The sequence below is a fragment of the Rhinatrema bivittatum genome, chromosome 8 (genome assembly GCF_901001135.1).
Source record: "Rhinatrema bivittatum chromosome 8, aRhiBiv1.1, whole genome shotgun sequence".
Lineage (NCBI taxonomy): Eukaryota > Metazoa > Chordata > Amphibia > Gymnophiona > Rhinatrematidae > Rhinatrema > Rhinatrema bivittatum.
In genome coordinates, this window is record NC_042622.1 from 180,329,249 (window position 1) to 180,345,180 (window position 15,932).

The window sequence follows — 15,932 nt, forward strand, 5'->3', positions numbered from 1 at the left end:
TTAGGAGAGGGCCCTGGGAGGCTTTGGACTACTCCTCGTTCTCTGAGTTCGTCTTGCTGCTTCATAAGGCTTTCAAAGCCAGGAAGGCAGCTAGACAGCATTCTGTTGGAAGGCTCATTTAAGGCTTGCCACAGTGCCCTCAGCTCCTGGCAAGGAAGGGATCTCGGCCCCTAAGAGACCAAGACTCCCAGAGGGAGAGGGGGTTGCGAAGCCCAGGCGTCCTCTTAGGACTGTGCCTTCTCAGCCCACAGGGGACTCGGAGGCTTCACTGACGGATAAGCTGCTGCCGCAGGATCCTCAGGGGGCAGATCCGGATCTGGACGACCAGAATCAAACTCAACAGCAGGCAGTGGTTGAGGGGGATGACCCTAAAGTGGTGCATTTTGTTCCACAAGGAGGAGCTGGGTCCGCTTATTCCCGCAGTTCTGGAAGAATAAGAAAGAGCGACAAGAGATTGAGGCCCCTCAGGAGGACTCTCGGATAGGAGCCATGGATCCAGTCATGGTGGCTCTCCGTGGTCCGACTCGGTCCTTCCCTTTCCATCTGTCAGTCACTGACCTGTTATTTCGGGAGTGGGACACTCCGGACTTAGGTTTGAAGGTCTGTCGAGCTATGGATAAGTTGTTCCCTCTGCCAGAGTAGGCTCTGGACCTCCTAGGGGTTCCCAAGGTGGATGTGGTGGTATTGGAGGTTACCAAGAAGACCACGATCCCAGTGACGGGCGCGACGGACCTTAAGGATATCCAGGATCAAAAGCTAGAGGTCCAGCTTAATAATATCTTTGAGGTTTCAGCTCTGGGGTTGCGCACTGCCATGTATATCAGTTTCGCACTGAGAGCACAAATCGCTGGGTGCAGCAGTTTCAAATGGGAGCGTCCCTCTCTGAGGCAGAGGCTATTCAGGCTGGGCGGCTGGAGTCCGCGGTAGCTTACAGCACGGAAGCGTTATACGATCTTCACACTTCGGGCAGGTCTATGGTTTCGGCTGTCTCTGCCCGCAGACTCCTCTGGCTGAGAAATTGGTCTGCGGATGTTTCTTCTAAGGCTCAACTGGGTTCTTTGCCATTCAAGGGCAAATTGCTTTTTGAAAAGGATTTGGAATACATGATTAAATCTCTGGGGGAGAACAAGGTCCTTAAACTGCAAGAGGAGAAACCCAAGGCAAGGGGCTCCTTTCCCGCTCGCTCTCGATTCTGAGGAAATCGGAAGTTTCGGGCCTCCAGATCATCTGGCTCCTCGACAGGGCTCGGGCAGGCAGCATTCTTGGAACCAGCCTTTTCGGGGTCGGCGCCTTGGCAGAGATGGGGCCACCCAGGGTGCCAGAGGGGTCAAGTCCTCCCAATGAGGTGATGCCGGGTTCACTCCTCCATTCCGATAGTAGGAGGCAGGTTGTCTCTCTTTCTTGAGGAGTGGACCAAATTAACTTCGGACCAGTGGGTCCTCAATATCATAAAACATGGCTATGCTTTAGATTTTGCTCGGCCCCTCCGGGAGTGTTTTCTGATTTCCCCATGCTCTTACGAACAAAAACGTCTAGTGGTGCGGGACAATGTGAGGTATCTCAGGGAGTTAGGCGCCATCGTGCGAGTACCCCCGGAAGAACGGAGAAGAGGTCGCTATTCCATTTACTTTGTAGTGCCCAAGAAGGAGGGCACGTTCCGACCCATCCTCCACTTGAAGAAAGTCAGCCAGTCTCTCCGGGTGCCTTGGTTCCAAATGGAAACTCTCTTTGGTTGGTGATTGCATCGGTCCACAAGGGGGAATTCCCAGCTTTCCTGGACCTGACCGAGGCGTAATTGCCCATAGGCATCCGTCCCTACCACCAGAAGTACCTGAGGTTCACAATCCTGGGTGATCATTTTCAATTCTACGCTCTGCCTTTCGGGCTCACGACAGCGCCCAGGATATTCACCAAGGTGATAGTTATCATGGCTGCAGCTCTCCGGAAAGAGGGTGTTTTGGTTCATCCTTACTTGGACGACTGGCTGATTCGAGCAAAGTCTGAGGTCCTCTGTCAGTCGGCGGTGCAACAAGTACTTCAGCTCTTGAAGTCGTTGGGTTGGATAGTCAATTGGGCCAAGAATCATCTGGTTCCCATCCAGTCCTTGCAGTTTTTGGGGGCTCTGTTCGTCACACGGTTGGGCAAGGTTTTCCTCACCGAGGAGTGGATCACCAAGCTGCAGGCTCAAGTGTGTGTGTTGCTGGCCAAGCATTGTCCCAGGGTCTGGGATTACTTGCAGTTTCTCGGTTTGATGGCTTCCACTCTCGAACTAGTCCTGTGGGCCTTTGCTCATATAAGACTCTTCAGTCAGCATTACTCTCCCGTTGGGATCTGGTTTCCGAACAATTTCAGCTTCCATTTCTTCTTACGGAATCTGTGCATTCCAGCTTCACACGGTAGCTTTTCCTAGACAACTTGCGCTGGTGTGTGGATTTGGAAATCTCCTCTTGGACCATTGTCACCACCGATGCCAGCCTCTCCAGTTGGGGAGCAGTTTGTCAGGGGAGAGTACTGCAGGGCCAGTGGTCGATCAACAGGTTAGAAACCAGGGCTGTTCGATTGGCTCTGCAGGCCCTGCTTCCTTTGGAACGGGGGAGATAGGTCAGAATTCTGTCGGACAGTGCTACAGCAGTAGCCTTACATAAATTGCCAAAGGGGAACCAAGAGTCAACCGGTGGTAACAGAAGCCCGGGAGTTGATCAGCTGGGCAGAGCGGCACCTAGACAGGATAGCAGCCTCTCATATTGCTGGTGTAGACTACATTCAAGCCAATTTCCTCAGCCGCCACCAACTGGATCCCAGGGAGTGGGAGCTCTCCGACAACGCCTTTCACCTCATATGCGACAGGTGGACCAGGCCAAGCGTGGATTTGATAGCGACATTCCACAATGCCAAAGCCCTGCGGTTCTTCAGTTGACGCCGGGAACCAGGAGCGGAGGGAGTAGATGCTCTGGTCCTCCCCTGGCTGAGGGACGTCCTGTTGTACATGTTTCCGCCTTAGCCGTTGGTTGGCAAGGTATTGTGTAGAAGCTCATCCAGGCAAAGTGGTTCTGGTTCCGCCGGAATGGCCACGGCATCCGTGGTTTGTGGATCTGTTCAACCTAGCTGTGATGGCCCTCTGAGGTTTCGCCTGTTGCTGAATCTCCTGCACCAGGGGCCCGTTTATTTGGAAGGGGCAGATCGCTTTTGTCTAGCGGCATAGCTTTTCAGAGGCGGCGGTTGAAGAATAAGGGTTATTTGGATGCAGTGACAACTACCCTTTTACAGTCTTGAAAAACCTCTAACTCCGTGGTGAGTTTTTGAGTCCTGGTGTGTGGATCACAAAGTGGAGCCTACCCGGGCCTCAATTGGGGATGTTAGGGCCTTCTTACAAGCGGGCCTGGCTAAAGATTGTCCTTTAGTTCCCTGAGGGTCAAGGTAGCAGCTGTAGGTTATTTCCGTAGAAAAGTATGGGGAGCTGCCTTGGCAGCGCACCCGGAAGTGGTACGTTTTCTGCGGGGGCAAAACATTTGCGCCCTCCGGTCCGAAGTCCTTGTCCTTCGAGGAGTTTGAATTTGGTACTCAGGGCCCTGTATACATCACCATTTGAGCCTTTAAAGCGGGCGACATTTAATGGATCTTACCTTATCAAATTTGCAGATGATACAAAATTATTCAGAGTAGTTAAATCACAAGCAGACTGTGATACATTACAGGAGGACCTTGCAAGACTTGAAGATTGGGCATCCAAATGGCAGATGAAATTTAATGTGGACAAGTGCAAGGTGTTGCATATAGGGAAAAATAACCCTTGCTGTAGTTACACGATGTTAGGTTCCATATTAGGAGCTACCACCCAGGAAAGAGATCTAGGCATCATAGTGGATAATACTTTAAAATCGTCGGCTCAGTGTGCTGCAGCAGTCAAAAAAGCAAATAGAATGTTGGGAATTATTAGGAAGGGAATGGTTAATAGAACGGAAAATGTCATAATGCCTCTGTATCGCTCCATGGTGAAACCGCACCTTGAATACTGTCTACAATTCTGGTCGCCGCATCTCAAAAAAGATATAGTTGCGATGGAGAAGGTACAGAGAAGGGCAACCAAAATGATAAAGGGGATGGAACAGCTCCCCTTTGAGGAAAGGCTGAAGAAGTTAGGGCTGTTCAGCTTGGAGAAGAGACGGCTGAGGGGGATATTATAGAGGTCTTTAAGATCATGAGAGGTCTTGAACGAGTAGATGTGACTCGGTTATTTACACTTTCGAATAAAAGAAGGACTAGGGGGCATTCCATGAAGTTAGCAAGTAGCACATTTAAGCCTAATCGGAGAAAATTCTTTTTCACTCAATGCACAATAAAGCTCTGGAATTTGTTGCCAGAGGATGTGGTTAGTGCAGTTAGTGTAGCTGGGTTCAAAAAAGATTTGGATAAATTCTTGGAGGAGAAGTCCATTAATGGCTATTAATCAATTTTACTTAGGGAATAGCCACTGCTATTAATTGCATCAGTAGCATGGGTTCTTCTTCGTGTTTGGGTAATTGCCAGGTTCTTGTGGCCTGGTTTTGGCCTCTGTTGGAAACAGGATGCTGGGCTTGATGGACCCTTGGTCTGACCCAGCATGGCAATTTCTTATGTTCTTATGTACCTTGAAGGTTGTTTTCCTCGTGGCTATTTCTTCAGCTCGGTGGGTGTAGGAACTTCAGGCCCTGTCTTGTAGGGAGCCCTTCTTAAGGATTACAGATACAGGAGTCTCTTTGAGGACAGTCCCCTCCTTTCTTCCAAAGGTGGTATCCTCCTTTCATTTGAATCAGTCTGTGGAACTCTCTCTTCCTTTCTAGACTTGGACCCTTCTAATCCTCTGTCTAAAGATTTGTGAAGGTTGGACGTCTGGCGAGTTCTGTTGCATTACTTGGAGTTATGAACAGCTTCCGCTGTTGGACCATCTTTTCATGCTGTGGAGTGGCCCCAGGAGAGGACACAAGGCTGCTAGGGCCACTATCACACAGTGGTTGAAGGAGGCTATTGCCTCTGCGTACATTGTTCAGGGTCGTCCGGTTCCTGTCGGTCTTCGAGCTCATTCTACCCAATCACAAGCAGCTTCGTGGGCAGAGTGTCAGCAAGTTTCGCCACAGGAGATTTGTAGAGCAGCTACTTAGAAGTCTTTGCACACCTTTGCTAGGCATTATAGGTTGGATGTCTAGGCCCCAGATTCTGGGTGTACTGGAGAAGGTGTACTCCGAATGGAACTCTCGAGATCCCACTCCACTTGGGGAAGCTTTGGTACCTCCTAGGAGTCTGGACCGATCCGAGTATGTACAGGGAAGGGAAAACTGGTTCTTACCTGCTAATTTTCATTCCTGAAGTACCACAGATCAGTCCAGAGTCCCACCCATTTCAGAGTTGGGGAAACGGAGAGTCCGCTCGGTCGGTGATTATTGATTGCTCTGCAGATTTGTTTGAAATGTTCACACAGGTGTTTGCTCCCCTTTTAGGGTGCAAGTATGAGCAGGATTTGTTGCATGCGTTACAGGTTTCTCTTCCCTCTGCTCATTAAGGGGCAAAATTGTTAATAGCTTTTATTAAGGTTTATTCTTTACACTTGAATACAGTATAATACTGACAGACTGTAGGTGGCACCTCGAGGTATAGGGCAGTGTCTGTCATTAACTTCTTTGTCTCCATCTGCTGGAGAGGAGGCAAAACCCAGGAATCTGGACTGATCTGTGGTACCTGCTAATTTTCGTTCCTGTAGTGAGAACCAATTTTCCTTTGTTGTGCGGTATCTAGAGGTCTCTGAGTTTTTTCGAAAGCTGGATCGCCTGTTTGTTCTCCATGGTGGGTAAGCAGAGTACTCCGACTTCACAGGCTATCATAGCTCATTGGATTAAGGAGGTGGTTACGGCCACGTATGTGGATGCTGGAAAGCCATTGCCTACTCAGGTTAGGGCTCATTCCACTATGGCTCAGGCAGTGTCATGGGCGGAGGTTAGTCTGTTGTTTCCCGTTGATATCTGCTGAGATATAGTCCTCCTTACACACTTTTTTCAGGTTTTATTGTCTGGATGTGCAAGCCCAGAAAGGTTCAGCCTTTGCATGTCCGATGTTGACTGGACCACGGGCAGCCTCCCCACCCTGTTGGCGAGTTGATACATCCCACTGGTTCTGAGTCCATCTGTCTATATGCTAGGTAATGGAGAAATTACTTACCTGATAATTTTGTTTTCCCTAGTGTAGACAGATGGACTCAGCTTCCCACCCTCGGCTGCTACATGAGTGTCAGTAGTCTTCCTGTGGGGTCCAAGGGATTACTGATAAGTGTTCATCCAGTCCCTAGCTTAGGATACCTAGAATCTTATGTGAGTTCAGAGATTATGGTTGGTTGAGTACAGTTCTGGTTACCTGTTTTTAATCATGTTTTTGATCAAGTCTTTTGCGAGTCTGTCCACAGTTGCTTTTAAGAGAATACTGGCAGGCTGGGGTCACTGCAGGGTTATATATACTGTGATAGCAGCTTGCTCTGTCTCGCTCTGTCTCCATCTGCTGGCAGGGGAGCATAAACCCACTGGCCCTGAGTCCATCTGTCTACACTAAGGAAAACAAAATTATCAGGTAAATAAGTTCTCCATTTTCCTGAAGGTTGAACTGGGCCTGGATAGAGGACTATACCTTGTTTTACTGGGGGTAGGGAGTGTTCTGATTTTTTTTATATGGTTTTCTTGCAGTGTTTGTAACTGTTGATTTCTTCATGACTTGCTGGTGGATACATATAAGATAGTAATTTGCCCCGGTCTTGATGGGTAGTGCATGGAATTAAATAAATATAACTAAATAAAAATAATATAAAGGTTTGATATTTAAAAACAGAGAAATCAGTGCATGGTGAAATTACTAACCAAACTTTATAACTTAATACTAATTTGTGCTTTTTTTTTTTTCTTCACAGTGATTCTGGCCTCAATCCAGCAATACCAATCACTTCGAATTCAGGTAATTTCCAGTGTTTTCTTGTGAGTTAGCTGAGCCTCAGTGCCCGCTGTGGCAGGTGGATCAGCCAGTTTTGATTTATGACCACAGACCTCTTTCACCAGACCTTTGCCTATGTTTCAAACAAATCTTGTTAATGGTTTGGTGCTGCAAGTAGAGGAGATTCTTTGCCAATGGTTTCTAGCCTGCAGCCCAAGCTGGATGTGCTTTATGCCTTAAGCTATTTCGGGGGGGGGGGGAGTTGTCTTTTCTTTATTAAGCTTGATTCTCATGGTCTGCAGTGTACAGTGCACATCATATAAACAAAATGAATTGTATTTTCTCCAAAAGAATTTTTGAGATGCTGATTTTGCAAAATCTGCTGGTAGGGATGCAAAATCCACTTGTCTGGCCTGTTCCCTGTATGCCCCCGGATCAGTCCAGACTCCTGGGTTTTGCCTCCCCTCCAGCAGATGGAGACAGAGAAGTTTTAACGGACTCCGTCCTATACCCCTGAGGTGCCACCTAGAGTCTGTCAGTATTTCTCTGTCTCCAGCAGATGGTGGAGGTGCAAATCCCTTGAGTCTGGCTTAGTTAAGATTGGTTTTGTTGGTTAGGCGGTGTAATTCTGTTTTTGTACAATACTTATTTCTTTGTAAAGTATTGATTTAAAGAAAAAAAGAAGAGGTTGGTCTTTTAAGCCTCCCGGGGGGTTGTCAGATCCTGGTGGGACCATCCCCCCTGGTAGCGGAGGAGCAGAGGGTTGAAGACCCAGTAACCTGCCCTGGCTGACAACTGAGGGTGATACTGGGGAGCCCGGATCACTCACCCTCAGGGGGGAGGCAACGCTTTAAATTAAAAAAAAAAAAAAAAAAAAAAAAAAAAGGACCAACTGAGCTGACAGGGGGTCTGAGGTAATTTTTTCTTTTACTAGTTCTCCCAGCTCAGCGTCCTCTTCGTTTCCCTTCCCCCTGCAAGTATTTCTTCAGCCTTCTCTGTTTCGGGGTTATTTTTGGCCGTTTCATTATGCCGCATGGTGCGGCCTGCACAGCCTGTGGCAGCGTGCGCACATGGCTCTCTAGAGCCGGTCTCTGTTCAGACTGTCTCCCCAGGGGGAGGGCACGTCGGGGAGGGCGGTGGCCGATTCGTCCCACGATGGCGATTCCCGAGGTCGCAGAGAGCCTGAGAGGCTCGTCAGTCACCGGCAGTCCTCGACCCGTTCCTGCTTAGCGTGGGAATGGAGGCCCTGTTAAAGACCTTCAGGGAGCAGAAGCAGGCAGCTTTGAGAAGAGGAAATTCTCCTCCACTGCTTTCCCCGCAGCCTGCGACCTCTGGGGGAGGGGGGGGGGGGCAATTTGCAGGCGGATTGTGAGCACTCATCAGAGGAGGACCCTGGCGGTGCCTCAGACAGCTCTTCTTCGTCATTCTCCTCCGAATTTATTTTACGGCTCCACAAGGCCTTTAAGGCCCAGAAAGTGGCTAAGAAGCAGGGGAGCAAGGTCTCTCGGTCAGCCCCATCGCCCTTGGAGGGGGACAAGGGCGCTGTCTTCTCTTGTAAGCGTTCCAAGTCCACACTGGGAACAGGGGCTGCAAAATCCAAGCGGGGAAAAGTGCAAGGGGTTAATCTGGCATCCCATCCAGATGACATTAGGTTCCTGCGTGGGGCTAAGCATCTGCATCCCCCAGTTCGGAACCCTTGTCCTTCATGGAAGCAGAATTTAGTACTCCTCACCCTTTGTAATGCACCTTTTGAGCCGTTGAAATGAGCTACTCTAAAGGATTTGACATTGAAGGTTGTTTTCCTTGTGGTTGTCTCCTCTGCGAGGTGTGTTTCGGAACTGCAGGCCTTATCGTGCAGAGAGCCCTTCTTACGTATTTCTGAAGCAGGAGTTTCCTTAAGAACGGTTCTCTCCTTTCTCCCGAAAGTGGTGTCCTTTTATTTGAATCAGTCTGTGGAGCTCCCTTCCTTCGCAGGCCTGGATTCTTCTACTCCAGAATCTAAGGATTTAAGGAAGTTGGATGTAAAGAGGGTGTTATTGCGTTACTTGGAGGTCACTAACAGTTTCCGTCTCTCAGACCATCTGTTCGTTCTGTGGAGTGGACCCAGGAGGGGTCATAAAGCTTCGAGGGCCACTATCGCTCGCTGGCTAAAGGAAGCCATTGTTTCGGCTTACCTGGTGCAGGGCCGTCCGATTCCAGGTATTCTTAGAGCGCATTCTACTCGATCGCAAGCGGCCTCGTGGGCGGAATGTCAACGGGTGTTGCCACAGGAAATTTGTAGGGCAGCTACCTGGAAGTCTACGCACACCTTTGCCAAGCCTTATCGTCTAGACGTCCGGGCCCTAGATCCCGGTTCCTTCGGGGCCAGTGTACTCTGAGCGGGACTTTCTCAGTCCCACCCTGGTTAGGGAAGCTTTGGTAGAACCCAGGAGTCTGGACTGATCTGGGTACATACAGGGAAAGGAAAATTGGTACTTACCTGATAATTTTCATTCCTGTAGTACCACGGATCAGTCCAGAGCCCCACCCATGGGGAAACTGAGAGTCCGCTCGGCCGGTAGTTACTCAATTTTTTCTCTGCTAGTTACTGAATGTTTGCAGGTCATATGCCCCCCCCCCCCCTTTACGGGAAAAGAGTATGGGCATAATTTAGTTCGTTGACTTATAAGTTTTCATTCCCACTGCTCTTCGGGGGAGGTTGTTTTATAGTGGAAGTTAAGGTTTAATCTTTCTGCTTGGGTACAGTGTAATACTGACAGACTTTAGGTGGCACCTCGGGGGTATAGGACAGAGTCCATTAAAACTTCTCTGTAATCATGTGGTGGAGGGGAGGCAAAACCCAGGAGTCTGGACTGATCCATGGTACTACAGGAATGAAACTTAGCAGGTAAGATCCAATTTTCCTATCTGTGGTATTCCAGGAACGAAAATTAGCAGGTAAGAACCAAATTTCCTATATTCAGCAGAACTTACTGGATTAGTGTTCCACTGAGTATACCCTGGGTAACTACAGGACATGTATTTGTCCAACCAGACTTAACTCTACTAACTTTTTGTTTGGGGAATATCAGCACTGCCCAGACAAAGTGAAAACGCGACTTGGCAATGCTTCCAGCACCACCTTTCTATACCCAGGTACATTTTGTATAGCTAGCCAAAATGTTAGCCAAGAAATGGGGGTAAATATTCAAATCTCGGCATTTGTCCGGCTAACTCCTACGGTTAGCCAGACAATCCCTTTGAATATCAACCTCCTTGTTTTCAGACCTCAGTCTCTCTTGGAGGGTTTTGCACAGGAGGGATGGCACTGTGACTCACCATGCCTTATTCTGCAGTGTCCAAATATATGGCAGATACAGCTTACCCAGCAACGAACTGAATGATCCTGGCCTTTTTCTTCCTCCTTGGAAACTGCCATGGGTAGGGAGTGGGAAAACGTTCTGCTTTTAAAGCACCCTGGGATTCTGCATGGAGGAAAGTTTCTCCTAGGACAAGCAGGATGTTAGTCCTCACACATAGGTGACATCATTGGATGGAGCCCAGCATGGAACTTTGATCTCAAAGATTCTAGAACTCTTGAACAAGCCCTACTGAGCATGTGCAGTTGTAGTCATCACCCTGCCTCCTAGGCAGAATCCATCAGTCTCTTTTTTTTTTTTTTTTTCCACGGAGCCATGTGGTTGTGGAAGCTGTGTGCTCATGGTATTCAGTTTTGCTCTCTTCTCAGTTTTTGTAAGGGATTTTTTCTAGAGCTGCGGCTGTTTTCTTTAAGGTAGTTTTATTCTTTCCAACTGTCTGCCGGTCGCATGGTGGGCTTTCCCCTGTACAGCTTGGCAGAGTCTATTACTTTAAAAAAAAACAAAAAAAAACGGTCCTGCAGCTTTTATATCTGTGTCCTCTCCTTGCTCTGTCTGGTTTTTCTCTTTTTCCACGGTGCTAACAGGACTGACTTATGCAGTCCGTTGGTGATCCGTGTAGGCCACTGAGCCTGGGGATTCGCCTGAGTTCTACCCGGGCTGGAGTTCCATGGCGGTTCATTGATCTATTGGCATCGAAGGATTCATACGGTGGAAGGATTCAAAGAATATGCCGTTCCTGTGGTGGGGAGAGCGCATTCTCCCCACATCTCAAGGAATTGGTCTCCATGAGCGGGAGCCCTGGATGACGTTGCCGCCCCTCCTGCTTGCCAGCCTTGGCAATGCAGTCTCCCTGTGAGAGAGGGTGGGCGGAGCCTGGACTAGCAGCTTGCTGCCAGACCTCGTTGCCATGCCCATGAACTGGGACACGTGCACAGCTGTGACCAACGCACTGTTTGTCCGATGCATTGATGTCGGGACCATGTCAGGGACCGGGCCCATCTTTAGATACCATGGTCACCCTTGATGCCATCAAAGTGTGTGACTGCCCATGATGGCCTCCTGTGCCGTCTGCATTGGTGGAACTGGAGTCTCGCTGCACCAGCTTGGGCATTGAGGGGGTGGAGTACAGCTCATGTCGACGCCCTCAATGCCGCTGATGCCCCGAGGCCACACTGCCATCGATACCGCGATCCCATCGGTGCTGTGGTTCCCTCTGTGCCACAGCGCCCATGGTTCTCTCGATGCCATGGTGCCTTTGGTGCACTCGATGCCTCTGTGCCCTTGCTGCACTTAGTGCTGTGGTAATCACGGTACCATTAATGCCGCTGTGCCCTCAGTGCCCATGGGTGCTCTAGATATTCGCGGGGCCCTCAATGCCATCAATGCCCTTGATCCATCAAGATGCGTGCAATAGCCACCCTTTGGGCTGTTGAGGTCAAGGTGTGTAGCATCGATGCTGCGGCAGCTGTCGAGGCGCATACCCTTGATGCTGTGATCCCCCACTAGGTTGTTGAGGTACACGGCCTCGGTGCCAGCATGACTTCAGTGCCATCACGATGTGGTGCTGCCCCAGTACCATTGACACCATGAAGGTGTGGGCCACAGTAGAGGCCTTTGGACCACCGATGCTTCGAGCTCCACCGACCAGGCACCAGGTTCACCATTGAGCGCCCTTGTTGCCCCTGAGGCCATCGACTGCCAGGGCTCTCTGAAGCCCCTACGAGACCCTGCAGCCCTCGGGTGGCAAGGGTTAGCTACTTACGGATTGAGTGCAGGGGTAGCCATCTACTCAAGGTGCGCTGGAGCATCTGTACATAGTGATCCAGTGCCCTCAAGGCTCCTGGGTGTGGTGTCCACTACGGAGCACTGAGAAGCTCAGAACTCTCCCTTCAGCTGACTATCCCAGCATTGGAGGCCCCGCCAGGGTGCACCCACCATCAATGTTAATGGGCGCTAGCGAGGCTCTCGTCAGTCGTAATGCTTGCGAGGCCATTGAGCTTGCAGCATCGACACCCCTGGACAGATAAGTGAGCTGAGGGGAATTGCCGTTGGTACTGGTGGTCATCGGTTCTTTTTGGCATCAGTGGTCTGTGGGTGGGCTGCAGGGCCACTCCCTGCAGATGCACATGGTTTCCTTGGTCCATACCTTTGGGCTGAGTCCCCCTTGGGGCTCCTGGACGGTCGACGTCCATGGGCACCTGTGGTGCCGGGGATGGCGCTGTTTATCATCGAACTGATTATATTTCAGTTTAGCGCAGTCAAGGCCCTAGGTGCAGAGTCATTGGGTGCCCAGTGGTGCTTTTTCATCTGTGAGCTTGAAAGCGCCGTGGGCTCTACGGGCATAGTCACTGCTCTGGGTATCAGTGGCTGCAGTTGGAGATCGCAGGACATGTCTATGGAGTAAGGGGAATGGAACAGCTTCCCTACGAGGAAAGACTAAAGAGGTTAGGACTTTTCAGCTTGGAGAAGAGACGACTGAGGGGGGATATGATAGAGGTGTTTAAAATCATGAGAGGTCTAGAACGGGTAGATGTGAATCGGTTATTTACTCTTTCGGATAGTAGAAAGACTAGGGGGCACTCCATGAAGTTAGCATGTGGCACATTTAAATCTAATCAGAGAAAGTTCTTTTTTACTCAACGCACAATTAAACTCTGGAATTTGTTACCAGGGGATGTGGTCAGTGCAGATAGTATAGCTGTGTTTAAAAAAGGATTGGATAAGTTCTTGGAGGAGAAGTCCATTACCTGCTATTAAGTTCACTTAGAGAATAGCCACTGCCATTACCAATGGTAACATGGAATAGACTTACTTTTTGGGTACTTGCCAGGTTCTTATGACCTGGATTGGCCACTGATGGAAACAGGATGCTGGGCTTGATGGACCCTTGGTCTGACCCAGTATGGCATTTTCTTATGTTCTTATGAGTACTTTGGACATCTTCGATCACCAGGGACTTTGCTGCTGTTGTTCACCATAGGACTTGCAGGTGAGCCGGTTCCGATGTAAGTTAAAGTGCCCGCCTCTCAAAGTGTTATCAGGTACTGGAGAGGGCAATGCCATAGACTGCCATCCTCCACCATGCCTTACCCAGAGCACCAGTGGTGTTGGGGATGCGGTCATCACACTGTCCACTCCGCTGAAGTTACTGTGATGTTGACGCGCAGCTTGCGAGGTTGGGAAAGATAAGGCATCTGTTCCAAATGCCTCGGACACTGGCAGGTGGCATTCTTCATGTCTGTGCAGTCGTCAACCATACTAGGGTTCTGCCATCTTTCATCATGGTCTCAGCCTCTGCGTCAGTCTGCACCGCATAGTGCTGAGGAACACTGGCGGGGGAGGCATCATTACACACCCTGCGGTGTATAGCCACCGACTGGCACGTGGTTCTTGGTCCTCGCTGGGGCGTGGGATTTCTTCCACAAGCACTGTGCTTAGGATCATAGGGGTGCCACCATTCGTGGATGGATTACCACTGCATGAGTTCTGCCCAGTGTGCTTTCGCAGCAGAGGGCTCCCAGTTGCCCTCTGTCACCTGGGTGTATGTGTGTGTGTGTGTGTGTGTGTGTGTGGGAGTTGGTTCCCTCGGGGTGGTCAGAACAGGGTGGTGTTCCACAGCCGGAGGACTGACCTAAGACTGCATTCCTGGTTGGATCTTGAGAAAAGTGGACATCGAGATAGTGGCTCGGGAGTCCTTTCTCAGCAGAGGAATGTGTCTTTCGACCTGTTACATGTCCAACTCCCCTTCTTGTGGAACAGTCCCTGGGGCTCTGGCCCTGAAAAGTTTTTTTTTGGTTTTTTTTTCTCTGATCCAGGGCCCCGATCCCCTGAATCAGCGCATCTCCTTGGAGGCCAGGGCTGGGGAGCATCAGCGGTGGTCTTTGAACAGTCTTCAGCTGGGGCCCTTCCAGGGATTGCAGTAGGGACCTCCCCTATCTGAGGCTGGCTGCCTGTGGTGGGTTGGTCACTTCGACACCTCAGTGATTGTGCCTCAACTCTCCTTCGGGGAGTTGCTAGGTCTTTCAGGATTGGAAGTCCCCGATCCCGGTGCTTCCCTCTCTCCTCTGGAAGGGGAGATTCGATTGGGTTGCCCTGGAACCCATTTCAGGTTCCGCTCTGGACGCCCAACTGTGCACCCCTTTGAGGGATGTCCCTCATTTTCAGTTCCCAAACAAACGATGGCACCACTCTGACTGGTGCCAGCCCCAAGAATATTCGAAAATAGCACACTCCCTTGGGTGCTCTAAGACGCAGCAGGTCTGTCCACGAGGGAGCCTGTCCAGTGTTGCTTCCTGGTGACCCTCCAGGTTTCCCCTGTTCGGGAGTCACTTTGGTATCTGCTGGACTCTGTGGGCAAAAATCCTTAAGGATCGCTATCGTCAGTCATTCTTGCCTGCGGGACCCTCCTCTGAGGAGAGTTTCAGTCCATCAGCCAGGCGATCGTGCCTTTCACCCTTTTGCCATGTCCATGGCTGAGGAAGTTGGGGGCTGAGTACCTCGCAACACAGGCACTGCTTTCTGCTCGCGGTAGCGTGCAAGTTATTCTTCCCCCTTTTTCAGGATCACCCTGTCTGTGGACAGAGGAGTCCTGGGTCATGCAATGTTGTCCATTGCTGGGTCACGGGCTCCCTTAGGAGGGGAAGTCTATCTACTCATGGCTGGGTTAGTGATACCTCCGCCTGCTGCTTGGCACTCTGTCCCGAGATTGCCCTGGGCCTGCCCTGATGTCCTTTGGATTTCTGGGCTGGTAATAAAATCATGTTCTACAGGGGTTTGTGCATGCGACTCCCTGGCTTCCCATTTCCTAGTGGAGCCTTCAGGATTTCTCTCCTGGGGCAATCTCTCTCGGTTTCCGCTGTTTCAAGAAGACTGAGGGCTCCATCTCAGCGGGTTACTCCTGCTGATTTCAGCAGTGAGTTGTTCGCTTGAAGTTGATAGACAACCGAGCATCTTCTTCTTGCCCCAGAAGTCTACCGGTCTGCCTTCTTGTGTTCTTTGCTCCTTCCGACTTCCGATTGGATTGTCTGGGGAGGGGAGGTAAAGCTAAGGCTCATTCTCTAGGTTGCCCAAAGTGCCTTCCTCTCCCCTTGCGATCATGTCACAGGCTAGATGAACCTATTCTGATAGGCCTGATGCTCACTCAAGAGCACCTATCTCATCTCCCTGCTCAGGAGTTTTGGGCTGCAGGTCTGTTTTGGGGATTGTCTCTCATCCCCTGAAACCCTTGCGCAGTCAGCTAGGTCTGATTCTTCGGCATGCAGTGTCTGTCCCAGGCTCTGCCGTGGTTTGCTGCTTGTTTTTCCGAGTGTTGCTTGGGTTTTTTCTGCCCAATCTACCAGCCAAATCTGGGCACTCTCTCCAGATACATTTTATCTTTTACGTTTCAGTGGACGACAGTTTCTTTCTGGAGGGCTCTCCGGCCCTAGTTTGTTTTTCGGTTGTTTTCATACTGAAGGAAACTGTGTGGTTTTCATCCAAGAGCCTCTCTTGTTTACGTCTCTGGGTCCTTCCTGTATCTAGGAGGATCTAGATCCACTGTTTTTGTTGGGGTTTACTTATCAGGAACTATGCTTGCACTGTTTTCCGTGATGCGAAGTTTACTTCTGCTTACACTCGCATCACTCCTGC

General features: G+C 50.1%; 1 protein-coding gene across 9 annotated transcripts in view; it reads left to right on the forward strand.

Moving 5' to 3' along the window:
- Positions 1-15,932, forward strand: part of TADA2A (transcriptional adaptor 2A) — a 107,588-nt gene that overhangs the window by 82,484 nt on the left and 9,172 nt on the right. For all 9 annotated transcript variants that reach the window (XM_029611738.1, XM_029611740.1, XM_029611736.1 and 6 more), the window contains one exon: positions 6,926-6,969. In XM_029611738.1, the coding sequence (XP_029467598.1) occupies positions 6,926-6,969 (44 nt within the window). The remainder of the gene's footprint in view (positions 1-6,925; positions 6,970-15,932) is intronic.